Source organism: Acomys minous (assembly GCF_964271855.1).
Source record: "Acomys minous genome assembly, chromosome: 1".
NCBI lineage: Eukaryota > Metazoa > Chordata > Mammalia > Rodentia > Muridae > Acomys > Acomys minous.
This window is the reverse complement of record NC_140483.1, coordinates 67,567,531-67,585,898: the sequence shown is the minus strand read 5'-3', so window position 1 is coordinate 67,585,898 and position 18,368 is coordinate 67,567,531. Positions and strand designations below refer to the sequence as shown.

Sequence of the window (18,368 nt, the reverse complement as noted above, 5' to 3'; positions counted from 1 at the left end):
TTATTAATTTATTCATATTACATCTAAATTGTTATCCCATCCCGTGTATCCTCCCATTCCTCCCTCCCTCCAATTTTCCCCTTACTCCCTTCCCCTATGACTGTGACTGAAGGGGACCTCCTCCCCCTATATATGCTCATAGGGTATCAAGTCTCTTCTTGGTAGCCTGCTATCCTTCCTGTGAGTGCCACCAAGGCCTCCCCATCCAGAGGACATGGTCAAATATGGGGCACCAGAGTTCATGTGAAAGTCAGACCACACTCTCCACTCAACTGTGGAGAATGTCCTGTCCATTGGGTAGATCTGGGTAGGGGTTCAAAGTTTACTGCACGTATTGTCTTTGGCTGGTGCCATAGTTTGAGCAGGACCCCTGGGCCCAGATCTGCCCATCATAATGTTCTTCTTGTAGGTTTCTAGGACTTTTAAGGTGAGAAGATTAACCTTTAATTTCTACCACAACTTTTGCCTGTAGCCTATACAATGGATGTGGAAGAAGGGAGCTGTCTTCCCACTCTCCCTCCTCCTCTTCTCTCTCGCTCTCTTTGCCTGCTTGCTCTCACTGGTAAAAACTTCCTTCACTGGCATTAGAGCCTATTTCTGTGGGATTCTGCTATATCCTGAAGACCAGCTGAGACATCCAGCTACATGGACTGAGCAACTGCTGGAGTCTTGGACCTTCCATTCTTAGGCAGCCATTGTTGGGCTAGCTGGACCACAACCTATAGTTTATTCTCTCTCTCTCTCTCTCTCTCTCTCTCTCTCTCTCTCTCTCTCTCTCTCTCTCTGTGTGTGTGTGTGTGTGTGTGTGTGTGTGTGTGTGTGTGTGTGTGTGTGTCCTGTGTACCAGGAAAGAACACTAGATAAACCCCAGGAGCTTGAGTTACAGGACATGTCAGCCACCTGACATGCAAGACCAGAATCATCCTTAACCTCAGACCCTCTCCAGCCCAAACACTACTTTTCTGAAACAGGGGAATCCTGTACTTGCTCAGTTGATGCCTAAACAAATGTCCAAAGCAGCTGTGACATGTTCGGGGACACTGCTAACAACCCCAGCAAAGACAGGATCCCTGCTACATAAGCAAGAGAGGCATCAAGGGAGCTCCTTCCACCCTTCCTGTTTTTTTCAAGGGGTAGAAAGAGAGAGAATTTGAGTAGCATCAGTCATTCGGAGACTGAGCAAGGACATCTTGACTCGGACCTTGGCTGAGTTAAAAGATGGCAATCCAGGATTCCCGGAGGTGTGGTAAGATTCCGAGCCAACCAGGGGACCGTTTGCTTCTGTGCTCCTGCTCAGTGAGGCTCTTCAGTGTTCACCAATACATTCAAGTGGCAGTGTCAGGCACTGGCACAGTGGTAAAGAGGGCGGACGAGAACCTGCCTTCCCGGAGAGACTACAGGGAAGTGAAGGCACACATGAAGAAGGCGCTCCATCAGCCACTTTGATGTGATGGTTAAAACAAGGATCCTGGAGTGCTAGGGAAGGCCTCAGCCACTGACCAAGGACAGAGGTACGTGGAGACCTGGTGCCTCTCATGAGTAAAAAGACACATGTCCCAGTGAGTTTGAAAAGCCACTGTGGGTTTTAAGAGGAAAGCAACTCTAGTGGGGCTCCCTCTGGAGATGATTGGCTGCAAGAAGGTAAGGGCAGCTGTAGAAGACCCAGTGACAAGATCACTATAATAATATAATTAATATGGCTAGACAGCAGTTTCTTAAGACCACTTCCTGCCTGGTGTGTGTGTGTGTGTGTGTGTGTGTGTGTGTGTGTGTGTATGTGTGTATTTGAGACAGGGTCTCAGGCTTGAACTCCCTATATAGTTGGATCTTTCAATGTCTTTAAAAAACTGTGTAGGTATTTTGATAGGGATTGCAAGTGACAGTGCATGCTGACAAGGATGTGGAGAAAGGGGAACACTCCTTCATTGCTAGTGGGAGTGCAAATTTGTACAAACACTTTGGAAATCAATCTGGTGCTTTCTCAGAAAACTGGGGATAGGGCTACCTCAAGACCCAGGTATTCCACTTCTTGGAATATACCCAAAAGATGCTACACCACACAGCAAGGTCATATGCTCAACCATGTTCTTAATAGCCAGAACCTGGAAACAACCTAGATGTCCCTCGGTCAAAGAATGGATAAAGAAACGGTAGTACATTTACACTATGGAATACTACTCAGCTATTAAAAACAAGAAAATCCTGACATTTATGTGCAAATGGTAGAACTAGAAATGATCATCCTGAGCGAGTTAACCCAGACCCAGAAAGACTCATATGGTATATACTTACTTATAATTGGACAAGGGATGGTCCATGAAAGTCTTCACTTACCAGGAGATTGGGATAGATGCAGAGACTTCCTATTGGGACTCTAGGTGAGGGAAATATGGGAGAAGGGGGAAATAGAAGGATCCAGAGGGTCCTAGAAACCCACAAGAAAAATATCATGATGGGCAGATCTGAACCCAGGGGCCCTACTCAAATTACTGCACCAACCAAGGACAATACAAGCAGTAAACATTGACCCCCTATTCAGATCTAGCCAATGGACAGGACATTCTCCACAGTTGTATGAAGAGCAGGGACTGACTCTGACATGAACTCTGGTGACCCCTATTTGACCACTTCCCCTTGGTGGGGAGGCCAGGTGGCACTCAGAAAAAGGATAAGCAGGCTACCAGGATGAGACCTGATAGGCTGTGACCTTATGGTGGGGAAAAAAGTCCCCTTCTGTCACAGACCTAGGGGAGGGGAAAAGGGTGAAAGAGGGAGGGGAGGGAAGAATGGGAAGATAAAAGTGAGGAGATAACAATTTAGATGTGATCTGAATAAATTAATATAAAAATTTTTTAAACATCAGAGATAGTGTTAGCTGATAGCAACTGACCCGCACCCCCACCCCCATCCCCCCACCCCCAGAGATGAGATTATTAAGAAGACACTTCCCTGACCAAAATGGTGAACCAAGAGAACAGAGAGGGTTAATCCATGGGTGGTCTTGGTGCCTTTTTCTGTAGCCCTTGGACATCAGACCCCCTTATGTTAACTAGGATCCCCCTGGCTTAGGGGGCACTGGGAGGTGAGGAACCTATAAAAAGCTCCCAGGCCAACGGCCGAGGTGGCTTTCCTGATACTTTTGACTGGGTGTCAGGCACGATCCAGCTTGAGCTGAATCTTTCTGGTTCTTTTTGGGGAATCTCAAGATCTGGGCAAAGTCTAGGGGCAGCAGACTCCTGATCTGCCTGATTCTACCTCCGTGGGATCCTTGTTGTATGTGGTGATAGGTATAAAATGCATGACCTGTGCATGATAGAAAAGCTCACTACTAACTCAGCTACATTCCCAGCCCCTAATGTGTGTGTGTGTGTGTGTGTGTGTGTGTGTGTGTGTGTGTGTGTGTGTGTAAGAGGAGATGAGCACTTGCCACAGTGTGTGTGGAGGTCAGAGGGTAAACTTGGATGCCAGTCCTCACCTTCAGCTTGCTGCCCCATACTTCAGGCTGGCTCACCCGGAAGCTTCCAGGGACCCTCACCATAGGAATGCTGGGATTACAGACACACACTTCTGTGTTTAGCTTTATTTGGGTTCTGGTGATTCAAACTCATGTCTGTAGGATTTCATGGCGAGCACTTTGTCTTGAGCCATTTCCCCAGCTCTGTTTTCCTTACCTCCTACTATGTCCTTCTCTGTTCCCACTTTGGGCTTCTGCCCCTGAGGCGTCAGCAGACTTTTTTTTTTTTTCTCCTTTATTAATTTATTCTTGTTACATCTCAATGGTTATCCCATCCCTTGTATCATCCCATTCTTCCCTCCCTCCCATTTTTCCCTTATTCCCCTCCCCTATGACTGTTCCTGAGGGGGATTACCTCCCCCTCTATATGATCATAGGGTATCAAGTCTCTTCTTGGTAACCTGCTATCCTTCCTCTGAGTGCCACCAGGTCTCCCCCTCCAGGGGACATGGTCAAAGGTGAGGCACCAGAATATGTGAGAAAATCATATCCCACTCTCCACTCTACTGTGGAGAGTGTTCTGTCCATTGTCTAGATCTGGGTAGGGGTTTAAGGTTTACCGCCTGCATTGTCCTTGGCTGGTGCCTTAGTTTGAGCGGGACCCCTGTGCCCAAATCTGCCTATCATAATGTTCTACTTGTAGGCTTCTAGGACCCTCTGGATCCTTCTACTTTGCCATTCTCCCATGCTTCTCTCATCTAGAGTCCCAATAGAATGTCCTCCCCTCTGTCTCAGTTTCCTGGTAAGTGAAGGCTTTCGTGGGACATGCCCCTTGGGCTAGTATGCAGATATAAGTGAGTATATACCATTTGAGTCTTTCTGCTTCTGGGTTAACTCACTCATTATGATCATTTCTAGCTCAATCCATTTATCCACAAATTTCAGGAATTCCTTGTTTTTAATAGCTGAATAGTATTCCATAGTGTATCATAGCACAGAAGCATCTGACTTTTTATGAAAATGGTATTTAGAAATATTACAGGCATGGTGTAAGAAGCATTGGTATAAATAAAACAAGCCCAGCTTTTCTCCTACTAGCTTTACTGAGTCGGCATTTTATCCTTTTTCCCTCTGGGGATTTGAGTTTTGTACAAGGTGACAAATATGGGTCCAGTTGCATCCCCCAGAAATGCCCATTTAACTGGACTAAAGAGCAAAGCAAGGAGCCTGAGAGATGGCTCAGCAGTTAAAAGCACGGATTCTTGCAGAGGACCCGAGTTCACTTCCCAGCATTCACATGTGGCAGCTTAGAACTGCCTGTAACTCCAGCTCCGGAAGATCAGACATCCTCTTCTAGTCCCTGCAGACACCAGCGCACACCCACGCACATCGGTAAGAATAAAGCAAAATTGTTTTGTTTCAAGGTTTCTCTGTGTAGCCTTGGCTATCCTGGACTTGCTTTGTGGAGCAGGCTAGCCTCGAAATCACAGTGATCCGCCTGCCTCTGCCTCGCAGAGTGCTGGGATTATAGGTGTGTGCCACTGTGTCTGGCTTAAAAATAAATCTTAAAGGAGTCAAAACTTTAAAGAGTAATGTAAACACCTGGAAGTATTTCACATGGACTAAAATGTTAAAAAGGGGGGAAAAAAAGCTTGCATAATGATATGCAGGCCTTTAATCCCAGCCCTTGGGAGACAGATGGAGAGGCAGGTGGGTCTCTATTAAAGGCCTGCCTGGTCGACATAGTAAGCCTCAGCTCAGCCAAAGCTACACAGGAGACCCTGTCTCAAAAAGTAACAACAAAAACTAGATAGAAAAACCCATTAAAACACTGCAATGTTATACTGACAGACCTCTTTGGGAGTCTGATCAGTCAGTATGAATTACTGAACACTGTCTATTTTCAAATTATATGCATTATGTATTTGGCATGCCCATGGCGGAGAGGGCCGCTGGCACATATCAGGAGGTCAGAGACAAGTTACGGCAGTAGTTAGTTTTCTTTTTTCCTTCCACTATCTGTGGCCACCAGGCTCAATGGCAGGTGCCTTCATCTACCGAGCCATCTTGGAGATATCTGCATGGATCGCTTTTTAACAAGGCTTCAGGTGAGGCTCATCTGTTCCCTAACTGAGAGTCATTGCCCTGTTGAGGATGTGTAGGAGCCTAAGAAAGGTGAACTTAGCTTTATTTGTAATAGCCAGCATCTGGAAACAGCCTAGATGTCCTTCAACCGGAGAATGAATACGGAAACTGTGGTATGTTTACACAGTGGAATACTATTCAGCTATTAAAAACAAGGAAACCACGAAGTTTGCAGGCAAATGGATGGAACTAGAAATGATCTTCCTGAGTGAGGTAACCCAGACCCAGAAAGATACACATGGTATATACAGAAGGACAAATAGAATAGACACTGGGAGCAGTTGAGGAGAAGGACCAGGAAGGGAGCCTACCATGGAGGTCCTCTGAAAGACTCCACCCAGCCAGTTACCCAATCAGATGCTGAGACTCACAGCCAAACTTCGGGGTGGAGCGCAGGGAGTCTTATGGAAGAGTTGGGGGACAGAAGGACCTGGAGGGGTCAGGAGCCCCACAAGGAGACCAATGGAGCCAACAAATTGGGGCAGAGAAGGGGGATGCTGCAGAGACTGAGGCACCAACCAAGGACCATGCATGGTGAGGACCTAGACCCTCTGCTCAGATGTAGTAGATAGGCAGAATAGTCTCCCTGTGGGTCCCATAATATGGGGAGTAAGGACTACTTCTGATGTGGACTCTGGTGCCCACTCATGGATCACTTCCCCCTGGTGGGCAGACTTGCCAGGCCACAGAGGAAGAGGATACAGGTAGTCCAGATGAGACTTGGTAGGCTGAGGTCAGATGTTGGGGGGAGAGGGCTCCTCTTTCTGAGGACTATGAGAGGGAGGAAGAGAGGGAGGGAGGGAGAGAAGGAGGGAGGGTGGAGCCAGGCGGCAACAAAGGAGGGGGATATAATCAGGACGTAAAATGAACAAATTTTTAAAAAAGAAAAAAAGGAAAGGTGAGCTCCTCTAGGGGATAAAGGATAGAGGAGATGCCACGTCAACGAGACAGTCTCAGGAAAGGCCCTGAGAGACACAGTATTAAATAAAGCAAATGCACATCAGCTTTGTCACATGTCAAACCCTAACAAATTGTCAGTAACACGGAAAATACATCCTGAAAGGGTTCGGCAGGGTTTCTGTCTGGTGCAGAAATGTACCACAGTTCACCAGTGACATCTGCCCGTCCCGTCCTTCTGTAGAAGGCATATAGGTCTGTGTGCCAGACAGTTGCCACCTTCATGAGATCTCCTCAACACTCCAGGCCCAATGCTGTGACATTCAAAGTGTCATTAATGTGCCACGGGAGGAGAAGGCCCATTCTCTGGGGGAGCTGAGATCCCCTTGATCTCCCCGGGCCCTTCCCTTGTGTCTCCCCAATCCTCCTTATCTCTGCTTAGAGAAGAGGCTCTTGAAGGCGTTGTTGTAGTTCTTATTAAAGGCTGTGTAAATTAAGGGGTTGAAGAAGGAATTGGAATAGCCAAGCCACAGGAAGATGCTTTTCCAGATGGGTGGCAGGCTGCAGGCACAGAGCGGGCCGATGAGCTCCGTCAGGAAGAAGGGAATCCAACACAGCACGAACACGCCAATCAGGATCCCCACCATCACGGCTGCCCGCTTCTCCTTCTGCTCCCGCCATGAGTCTCCGCTTGGCTGGAAGGTCACGGTTGCTCTGCCGCGACTTGTGAATACCATCTCAGCCTCCTGAGGTGCCTCCTTTGCCTTGGGACAGAGGAAAGATGGAATTAAAATAACAGAACAGACCCAACTCTCCACTCAACTGTGGAGAATGTCCATGAACTCTGGTGTCCAATATTTGACCACGTCCCCTGGATGGGGTGGCCTGGTGGCCCTCAGAGGAAGGACAGCAGGTTACCAAGAAGAGACTTGATACCCTATGAGCATGTACAGGGGGATGAGGTCCTCCTCAGTCACAGTCATAGGAGAGGGGAGTAAGGGGAAAATGGTAGGGAGGGAGGATACAAGGGATGGGATAACAATTTAGATGTAATATGAATAAATTAATAAAATATATTTTAAAAAAATAACAGAACAATCAAAAGGCCAAACTGGGGTGGGGGGTGGGGTGGGGGAGTCAGCAATTTCTGAGTTTTGTTAGAGAGGTGAGGTCACAAGGCTCAGGGGCTGTTAGAGAGTGGTGAACACAGAGACACACAGCTGTGGGGAACAGGCATCCACTAGCAGGAACCAGTGCACAGGGGCAGGAAATTGCAAGTGTGACCGACAAGCTCAGCATGGACATATCTGAGTGTTAAAAGCTCCAGATGTAGGAGGTGGGGGGGTGGAATAACCAGAACCTAGCTAAAAATTCCAGGCATAGTGACATTGCTTATAATGGGGAGTGTGGGGAGGTGGGTCAGGAGGATCTCTATGGCTTACTGTCTATCCTCTAGCCAAACTAATGAGCTCCAGGGTCAGTGAGAAAGCCTGTTTAAAAACAAAAAACAAGGTGAAGAGGGCTGGGAGGTGGCTCAGCAGTTCAGACCACTGTAGTTTACACCCGCATCCTAGGTACGAGGACTGTACTTTAGAGGCCAGTGTTTTAGCTATGCCTGCGACAGCAGACCTGAGGGGGCAGAGACACAAGGATTGCTGAGCTTACTAGCTTCCAGCCTAGCTGAAAAACCAGAACCCCAGGTTCAGGGGATGACCTCCTTAAAGGACCAGATAGAGAGTAAAGGGGGAGGCCGCCTGGTGCCCTCATCTTGCCTATGCACACAGGCATAGATATGCATACTTACACAGACATAGACACAGACACACACACAGATACACACACAGACACACACACAGACGCACACACAGACATACACACAGACACACACAGACACACACACACACAGACACACACATAGACCCACACACAGACACACACACACACACATAGACACAGACACAGGCATACAGACAGACAGACACACAGACACAGGCACACAGACACACACACAGACACAGACACACACACAGACACACACATAGACACAGACACAGGCACACAGACAGACACACACAGACACACAGACACACACACACACACACACACACACACAGATACAGACACACACACAGACACATAAATAATTTTAAGAAATGTGGTGCAAAGTGACTAAGGAAGATGCCTAACACCAACCTTCAGCCTCCACACGTCCATGGATGCACACACACAAAGAAGCATAAACCGCCACAGAAGAACTCACTCAGTGAAATATACACTTCTCTAAGCTCATGCCTTCAGGAATATGCCAGTTCCTGAAGCAAATACTCTGCAGGTGATAGCAAGATCTGTTTTGAAATCCATCAGATCATTTCATTGTTCTGAACAAGGCTTAGCACAGTCTTATCTACCCTAGAGAAGATAAACATCCAACTCAAACACCCTTTCACCTTACAGTCCCACCTGAGGAGAGGTGAGACCAGTAAGGATTAATGAAGTTTACAGTTCAGGGCATCAACCCCGTAACAAGTCTTCTGTGGGATCTGGGGTTTGAACTCAGATCCTCATGCTTGTCTGCTGTCCTAGTCTGCTTTTCTGCTGCTGTGATAAAACATTCCGATCAACAGCACCTTGAGGAGGAAAGGATTTATTTGGCTTACACTTCCAGGTGAAGTGTCAATCCCTAAAGAAAGTTGGGGCAGGAACACAACGGGAACTGAAGCAGAAACCATGGAGGACTGAGGCTTACGGATACAGCCCAGGCCCACACTTGCCCAGGGATGGTGCTGCCTCCAGGGGTCCAGGACCTGCAACACCAATCATCAACCAAGACAATCTCTCACAGGAACGACCACAGACCAGAGATGCTGGGGTATTTCTTTATATGTGGCTCCCTCTTGCCAGGTGACTCTAGGTTTGTGTCCAGTTGACAAAAAGGTAACCATCACATACAGCAAGCCCTTTACCAACTTAGCCATCTCCCCAGCCCTGATTAATCTTTTAATGATCTATAATGATGTCCTCTTTTTCATTTCTGAACTCAATTGCCGCCATTTTTCCTCAGCCTGTCTAAAATTTTTCTTTAAAAAAAAAAAGAAGATTTATTTATTTTATTTATTGCGTATGAGTACTTTATCTGCAGAAGAGGGTACCAGATTACATTATAGATGGTTGTGAGCTATCATGTGGTTGCTGGGAATTGAACTCAGGACCTCTAGAAGAGCAGGCAGCGCTCTTAACCACTGAGCCATCTCTCCAGCCCCTAAAATTTTTCTTTTTAACTGGTCACTTTTAAAAACTAGCTTCTTGATTTACTGATTTTTCTCCATTGGTTTCTAGCTTTTTAAATTTCTACTCTGACTCTTTTCTTCTTTCCATCTCGCTTCCGAAGTTATAAATCTACATAAGCAGTATTGAAGGAGAAACACAAACTTGAAGGATTAGTGTTACTCAACTTCAAAACACACTATTAGGGACTGGGTCTATGGCTTAGTGGTTAAGAGAGCTTGCTGCTTTTCCAGCGGTCTGGAATTCAGTTTCCTGCACCCAGTTAAATTACCCATAACTCCAGTTACAGGGGATCTGATGCCTTTTGCTGGCCTCTGTACATAATCTGAACACATATACAAATAATCAGGCAGAGATATGTCATACACAGAAATACAAGTAAGCATTTAAAAAAAAAATGCTATAATGCTTTAATAACCAAGAGTACGTTATGCTGGCAGAACATATAAATACAATGGATCAGTGGCACACGGAGAGCCCAGTAATAAATCTACATGTATAGTATATTGTGGTGGTTAAATTATAGGCTAGATGCAGTCCATAATCACATGTGAAGGAAGAGCACGTCCATGAGGGATTGTCTAGATAATGCAGGCACGTGTACTCCCGGCATGCAGCACACTGTGCGATCCCAGAGCTCAGGAGATGAAGGCTGAAGGATCAGTCGTCCTCAACTACATTAGTGGGCTTGAGGTTTCCTTGAAATACTCGAGACCCTGTCTCCAAAATTAAATAACGGGACACAAACATAAAATCTGGGTAAGGACCCAGATAAGTGGACAACTCATCGCTCAATGAAGGGATGGATTTTGCAGCAGCAGGAGGCCATTATTGAGAGCAACAACTCGGCAAAACGCAAACAATAGGTGACCATGTGACACACAGCTCCAGTTGGTAGATCTGCAACACAATTCCTACACCAAAGGCTTGGGGGAATATTGAGGAGAGAGGGGTGGAAAGACTGTAAGAGCGAGAGGACCAGGAAATCTGCTGTGAGAGTACGCCTTCTAGCTATGACAGGGGAGCTCTGCCCACAAAATGTCAACAACATGGCCTCCTACACAAGACCTGAACAACCCCAACAGTACTTGGTATGCCAACATGGACTGAGGGAATCCATGGGGTGCCATCCCTAGATGAAGAGCTACGAGCAATTAACAATGTTGAGAGAGAAAGAAGTAATCTTCCCAGGAGTTAGATTGGTTATCTAATACCAAGATATTAGATACTTACACACAGTCAACAGTGAATGGACTGGGCAGGTAGAGTTTAACTATTTATTTGTTTATATGTAAGTGTAACAACAGCAGCCAAGGAAGAGGAGGTCCCATAAATTTGGAAGGGGAGGGACATAGGGAGAATAGGAGGAGAGAGGGAAATAAAACACAATGATGTATGGGTTTTCTTTTTGAGATAGGGCCTCGCTTTGCCAGGCTGATCTCAAACTCGCTCATATTGTGTAACTGCTATGGTAAGTGGACTCCTTATAAATAATGTAATAATTATGCTTTGCCTAGATTAAATCCTCCAGGTAATGCTTAGCCATCTCTTCAGTATGCTGTCCAAGCATACTGATTAAATCCATTCATTTAAAATAGACCAGCTCCACTAGGGATGCAGGGAGCTGAGTCCATCCTTGTCCTACCGAAATGTGTGATGTGCGCTCAGAAGCTGGGTGTTCACAGCATTCTGATCTGAGCACAGCACCCCCAACACTTCCAACACTGGAAGGCAAGGGACCTGCCAGAAGCAACCTCAAAGAAATTATAAAGGGCTGGGGATGTAACTCAAAGTTTGAATAGCATACAGAAGGCCCTAGGTTCACTGGTCAGTAATGAAAGAAAGAGGAGAGAGAAAGGAGAGAGGCAAGGAAGGATCAATTGCAGATGATAATTCATTTTCACTTGTCCACTTCAAAATGTGATGGCCAAAAGTAAAAAAATAAAAAATAAAAAAACAAACAAACAAACAAACAAAAACAAAATGTGATGGCCATTAGAAAACAGAAAGACAAAGCAGGGCATGGTGTGTGCATCTGTAACTCCAGGGTATGGTCGTGTGCATCTGTAACCCCGGGACCTGGTGGTGGTGGCAAGTGGATTCCTGGGGTTCAGCTGGCTAGCCAGCCTAGTCTACTTGGTGAATGCGAAGGCAATGATAGACCCTGTCTGGAAAAAAAAGCGGACCTCAAAAGAAAACAACCATGGTTATCTTCCTCAGCATCCGCACAGGGAAATGGAAAGGGGCTGTGGGGAGCACTCACCACCGGACTAAACACCACTAACGCATGCTCACATCAACCCTGTACAATCTTACGAGACCACAAGCTCTACTGCAAAACCCCAAAAATCAAAATGCCCCTAAGTCTGAAACTTCATAAACATCAACACGACACCTCCATGTTGGGCTAGAGAGATGGCTCAGTGGTTAAGGGCATCGCCTGCTCTTCCAGAGGTCCTGAGTTCAATTCCCAGAAACCACATGGTGGCTCACAACCATCTATAATGTTATCTGATGCCCTCTTCTGCAGATAAAGCAGTCATATACAATAAAGACATCTTTAAAAAAAAAGAAAGAAAGAAAACAAAGCTCCTGTCCTGACCTCCAGGGTGGGTTATCACCTACGTGCAGGCAGGCTGAAGATGATACAGAAAATGGTCTCCTTGCTACATCCTGGTTTTTAAGTGGGGTTTTGCACTGACTTAGAGCTAGCCAAGCAGGCTAGACTGTCCAGCCAGTGAGTCCCAGCAGCCACTTGTCTCCATCTTCCTTCCACTGAGATTACAAACGCACACAACTACCTTCAGCCATTTTTCATGATTCCGGGGTCCAACTCAGGTCCCGGGCTTCTACTGAAAGCAGTTTATTGACAGAGCCATCTCCCTAACCCCTGGAGTAGCTATTTGTAACCAGAGATGCCAGACCAAGGATTGGCTCACCCGGGGCTTTGTCTGCTCTGCAACACCCAAACTCCAGGCTTGAAACACTTCATCCCAAAATATCAGCCATGATAAACAGAGGATGCCTAGCATGTCTGACAACCCAAAACAGGAAATTTTCTCAGCTGCTTCTCATGAGGAGAAGAAGGTATGCAAATAAGGATGTTTTCTTGTTAAAAACAAAAGCAGAACACAGTTAGCCTGATACAAATAAGTCCTCCTGTCAGTGAAGTAAAGCACACACACACATACACACACACACACACACACACACACACACACACACACACACACACACACTTGGCTAAACTCTTGGATAAAGTACGCATGTTGCAATTCTAATATTTAGGTGGATTTCATTGTTGATGCTGAGAGCTGGTAGCTCTGCAAAGGCTAAAGATCCACAGAGTTAATGCTTAGGAATTCCCTTCCTAAGTGTCAGCACACACAGTAACTGAGGTCAGGTCACATTTGTTTCAGCGTTAGGTTCACCTGGTCCCGGAATAAAGGCAGTCTTAGACAGTCAGCAAGGTACTACGATACATACTGTGCATCCTGGTTTTGTTTCCACTGTTGTCATACAACATGCTGACCAAACAAACAAAACCAAACAAGAGAAACACACAAACAAAAAACTTAGGAAGGAAAGCTATGCATTGGTCTTATGATTCCAGGTTCCACCTGTCATAGTACGGGAGTCACAGGGGCAGAAGCTGGAAGTGACAAGTCACATCATATCCACAGTCCAGAGCAAAGACAGATAAATGCACGTGTGCTTGCTTGCTTGCTTCTCTTTACACAGTTTAGGACCCCTGCCTAGGGAATGGGGCCACCAAAAGTGGGCTGTGTCTTCCCACATCAATGACTTAAGAAAATCCTCAAAAGATATGCCCATGGGCCAACCTAATCCAGACAATTTCTCAATTAAGACTCTCTTCCCACGTTATCTTAGGTATTATCAAAGTTGGCTGCTAAGAACTAACCACCAGGCAGATGTGGGTGGTGCACACCTTTAATCCCAGCTCTTGGCAGGCAGAGACAGGCAGATCTCTGTGAGTTCAAGGCCAGCCTGGTCTACATAGACAGTTCCAGGACAGCCAGGGCTACATAGAGAGGCAGTATCTCAAAATTAACTAACTAAATAACAAACTGACTGACTGACTGACTAATTAACTATCTAACTAACCACCATGTGGTATTAAATATTTTTTTTCTGGTTTCTCTGACCAAAATATCTCACAAGAAGCAACTTAAAGGAGGGAGGTTTATGTTTGCCTATGGTTCTCAGATGCAGTCTTGGTGGGGAAGCCATGATGACAAGAGTGGGAGGTGTCTGGCTCCCACTTCACCCTCTGTCATGAAGCAAAACATGGGAGGAACGCAGGGCTGGGAGGCCATGGCCCATTCCAAGTGACCCATTTCTTCTAGGGAGGCTCTGTCTCTTAAAGTCTTTGCAACCTCCCCAAACAGCATCCCCAGCTGGGAGCCTGTGGGGGACTTTTCCCACTCAAACCACACCAGAGATAAGGCTGTGCCTATTAGAAGTTGAGGTCCAGAGTGAAGGAGGGTTTCCCCCTAGACCCTACCACTAAAGAATAACTCAGCACAATGCTGGCCCTGCCTTCTGGAGCTCTTCCTCCCCATCATAGGCTACTTCTAATGAGCTAGCCAGCGGCTCTTCCACCTCTTCGTATCACCTGTCTAAATGGAATGTGCCAGAAGTAAATAGGAAGGGCTGGGGATGGTATTGAGTGGTAGTGTGTTTGCTTAGCATGTCCTGGGTTTGCTCTCCAGCAATGCAAGACCAAATCTAAATACATAAATAAATAAATAAACAAATAAACAAATGCTGTTTCTTCTACCAAAATGAAGAATAAAATCAGGCTTGGCAAGCCTTACGGGCATCCATTCCACTGTGATTTTTTTCTAGGTGCAAAATTGGATTGATGTTGCTATTAAGTCAGCTCTACCCCTGCAACCAGACAGAAAAGCTATAATCACCCCAGGCATTTCCGAGGGACCTTTCAAAGAACATCATTAATTCTGAATAAAGCTCTCCTTTCCAACACTTTCCAATTATAGACTTGACATTCCTGGTTTGTGTGTTTTGTTTTGTATTTTAATTCCTCTGCCATTTAATTAAAATGAAAATGAATCTATTTTTAAAAGCTCATGTACTTGTCTGGTAGCTTAGTATCTGGGATAATTTGGAACAATAAAACAAACAACAGCCTTTCCTGTCTCTTTTATTTTGACCCCTTTCCTGGTCCACAAATTGTATTTGAGTGTGTGTGCAGTGTAGAGTGTGTGTGTGGAGTCCAGAGGTCTGTGACATTAATTGTCTTCCTCAATTGCTCTCCAACATATTTTTTTTTTTGATTCAGGGTCTCTCTTGGAACCTGCAGCCCCCCTGATTCAGCTAACCCGGTGAGCTGTTGAGACATCCTTTCTTCACCCAGTTCTGCCACGCACCAAGAGCCAGAACTATGTAGCTATTTCTGTAATCCTTGGGTTCATAGAATCCTCATCCGGGTCTTCTACAGTAGGCCCTAAGGCTAGGGATGTGACTCAGTTAGTAGAACGCTTGCCCAACGTACATAAAGCCATTGGTTTCATTCCCAGAATTACATAAACCAGGCATGGTGGTGGTACTGCTTTTTAATTCTAGTACCTTGAGAAAAGAAAGGAGAAGAAGTTCAAGGTCATCCTTAGTTACTCGGGAAGTTCCAGGCCAGGTTGCAATACCTGAGAGCCTGCCTTAATGTTTAAATTAAATTAAAAGTAGTAACTAATTTGTTTTAAGAAGAGAAAAATGAAGTACATGGAATTGGAACTACAACTCAAGTTCTCTCTCCCAATCTCCAGGGGACAACTCTGGCATTGGGATAAACAAAGTGGAGTGACACTGAAGTTTTTGTTTTAAACACACACACACACACACACACACAGAGAGAGAGAGAGAGAGAGAGAGAGAGAGAGAGAGAGAGAGAGAGAGAGAGAGAGAGAGACAGACAGACAGACAGACAGACAGACAGACAGACAGACAGACAGACACAGACAGACAGACAGACAGACAGACTGGGAAGTGGCTCCTGGAGTTTCAGAACATTGTCACTGGACTATGAGGTAGAGCTTGGAGTGGTTAAAAAAAAAAAAAGAGTGAAAGCAACAGGACTGTCTTTACTTATATTAAAGTAAATGACATTCCACCACGGTCCGGGACAGTCTAATCTTGCAGAGATCAAGATGATGGCAGCTCCAGACCCGATGTGGATGGAGCCACTCCAGACTGTAAGGTGTGGCCCACGTGGGTGGTCAGTGGATTTGTCTCAGGGATAGAACGCAGGCTGTCAGAGCTGCTAGAAGAGGCTCACCTGGTGCCTTTTCCACGTGAGCTGTTTTGCTTGCCAGAGCCCAGCTAATAAGAAAGATGGAGGCCAGGCGTGGTGGCACACGCCTTTAATCCTAGCCTCAGGAGGCAAAGGCAGGAGGATTTCTGTGAGTTCGAGGCTAGCCTGGTCTACAAAGTGGGTCCAGGACAGCCAAGGCAGAGAGTCCTAATCTCGAAAAACAAAACAAAACAAACAAAAAAAGAAAGAAAGGAAAAAAAGGAAAGACGGGCTGGGGATGTGGCTGAGTTGGTACATCGAGTTGCCTCCCATGGAGGACACTCAGAGTTCCATACCCTTCCTCTCCCTCCGTTGCACACTTGGAGAACGGTGCTGCATGCCTATAATCTTCCACTTGGTTGGTGGAGGCCAAAGGGTTAGAAATCCAAGGTTATCCTTAGCTACATAAAAAGTTGGAATCCAGTATGAGCCTTATGAGACCCTGTCACAACACACACACACACACACACACACACACACACACACACACACACACACACACACACACACTTGAGATTTGGAGGCTCTAGCACTAGTCCTAATGTGCCAGTGAAGAAACTGTTTCGCAGGTGCATATCCCGCAGGTGGTTTCACTAGAAACACAAGCGATAAGTTGCCCCACGCGCTCTTCGAAAAACCAGATGGCCATGTCCTCCCGCGCTCCAGATGCGACATTTTTCCCCCTCTGACGCTCCGATATCCAAACTCTGTCGACTCTTCCTTTTAAACTAAATTGCTTTCTTTCCATGATCCCCGATCCCCAAATTCACAACCAGTCTCCCTTACCTGTATGGTGGTGGTGGCGCTGGCGGGCAAGGGCACCACAGCTCGCCGTCTCCGGCCAAATCGAAATTTGGCTGCTTTGTAAATCTTCCAGTAGACGAAGAGCACAACCGCCAGAGGCAGGTAGAAGGCTCCGCAGGTGGAGAAGACAGCATAAGAGGGCTCCTGGCTCACCTGGCAACGCTGCTGCCGGGCATCGTAGGCTTCGCCCCAGCCAAAGAGCAGCGGGGCGAGCGCGATGAGCGCGGACAGTGCCCAAGTGACCGCGATCATGAGCGCAGAAGCTCGCCGCCGGGTGCGTAGCGTGTACTGCAGGTGGCGCGTGATGGTCCAGTAGCGATCCAGGGCGATGGCCGCCACGTTCCAGATGCTGGCCGTGCAGCACAACACGTCGAAGGAGATCCACACGTGGCACAAACTCCTGCCTAGGAGCCAACGTCGCCCAGCCGACAACTCGCTCACCAGGCTCAGTGGCATCACCAGAGCCGCTACCAGTACGTCCGAAACGGCTGTCGAGGCCACCAAGTTATGTGGCACGCGGTGGAAAGCGCGGACGCGCAGGATAGTCACAAGAACTAGCAGATTCCATAAGAAAGTGGCAGCGATCAGCAACACCAATAGAGTCACGACGAGCACGGTGAAGACAGAGAAGGGCGGCTCGCGCCCAGGCAAGATGAGTCCACCTGGGGTGGATCCTACGCCCCTGCCGGAACTTGGGCTGTCACTGCAGCTCTCTGGTCCCGGAGGAAAGCCGATGCCAGGGGTGGCGCCTGAGAGGTTAGAGACTTCCATCGTTCAGGGACTTGGGCTCTTAGGCAGATGTGCGCGTGGTTGCATGGACTGTGGGTAGGTGGTTAAGTAGGAAGGGCGCTGCATGCCCTGCGAGGCAGAAAGAAGTGTAAATCGCGCCACCCGGTCCTTTTTCTAAACCGCAGCCTCCTTTTGGCGTTTCTTTGGGTGGTTTTCCTGGACTTTTTTTTTTTCCAGTTGACGTGGGAAAAATGAGTGGGATCCCTTTAGTCCAGCTTTGCCCAGGGCATCAACCTTCCCAGTTCCTTTGTGGTCTTCAGCGTAAGCGGCTGCAGAGGGCTGGGGGCCGGTGCCTGTGAACACCGATAGCTCAAAGAGACCTTCCCTAGATGGTGGCTGGAACCAAGGGGCCGCGGGTGTGAGCTGAAGTGGGCGGAGGCGGTTTGGAACAGCCACCAATAGCTGTAGCGCTGTCTCAGCGGGCTCCGGCCGCGGTGGGGCGGAGAGAATTGCAGCAGCTGGCGCCTTCTGGGGAAGGTTGCTAACATCCGGTAGCTACCACCTCCGCAGATCCCTCTGGTGGTCTCGGTGGCTCTGTTAGAATACATTGGTGCCTGGAACCCCGTTTCTACCTGTACCCCAAGTGATGTATTCCCTAGCTTTATGTAGAAAGCTCCAGGTTGAGCCGTTTGCCAGAGATCCGGAAGAGAGACGTTTCCAAGCTGT

At 47.1% G+C, this 18,368-nt stretch overlaps 1 protein-coding gene across 2 annotated transcripts; it reads right to left on the bottom strand.

Moving 5' to 3' along the window:
* Positions 1 to 5,311: 5,311 nt before the first annotated feature.
* On the bottom strand, positions 5,312 to 18,167 carry LOC311596684 (5-hydroxytryptamine receptor 5B). Of its 2 annotated transcripts, none has more exons than XM_084780384.1 (2): positions 16,896 to 18,167; positions 5,312 to 7,260 (listed from the first exon to the last, which is right to left on the bottom strand). In XM_084780384.1, the coding sequence occupies exons 1-2, from the start codon at positions 17,682 to 17,684 to the stop codon at positions 6,925 to 6,927; spliced, it is 1,125 nt and encodes a 374-aa protein (XP_084636510.1). In that variant the 5' UTR covers positions 17,685 to 18,167; the 3' UTR covers positions 5,312 to 6,924. The 2 variants fall into 2 exon arrangements, with proteins under 2 accessions (XP_084636510.1, XP_084636511.1); XM_084780385.1 differs by having other exon boundaries at positions 5,312 to 7,254.
* Positions 18,168 to 18,368: the final 201 nt, after the last annotated feature.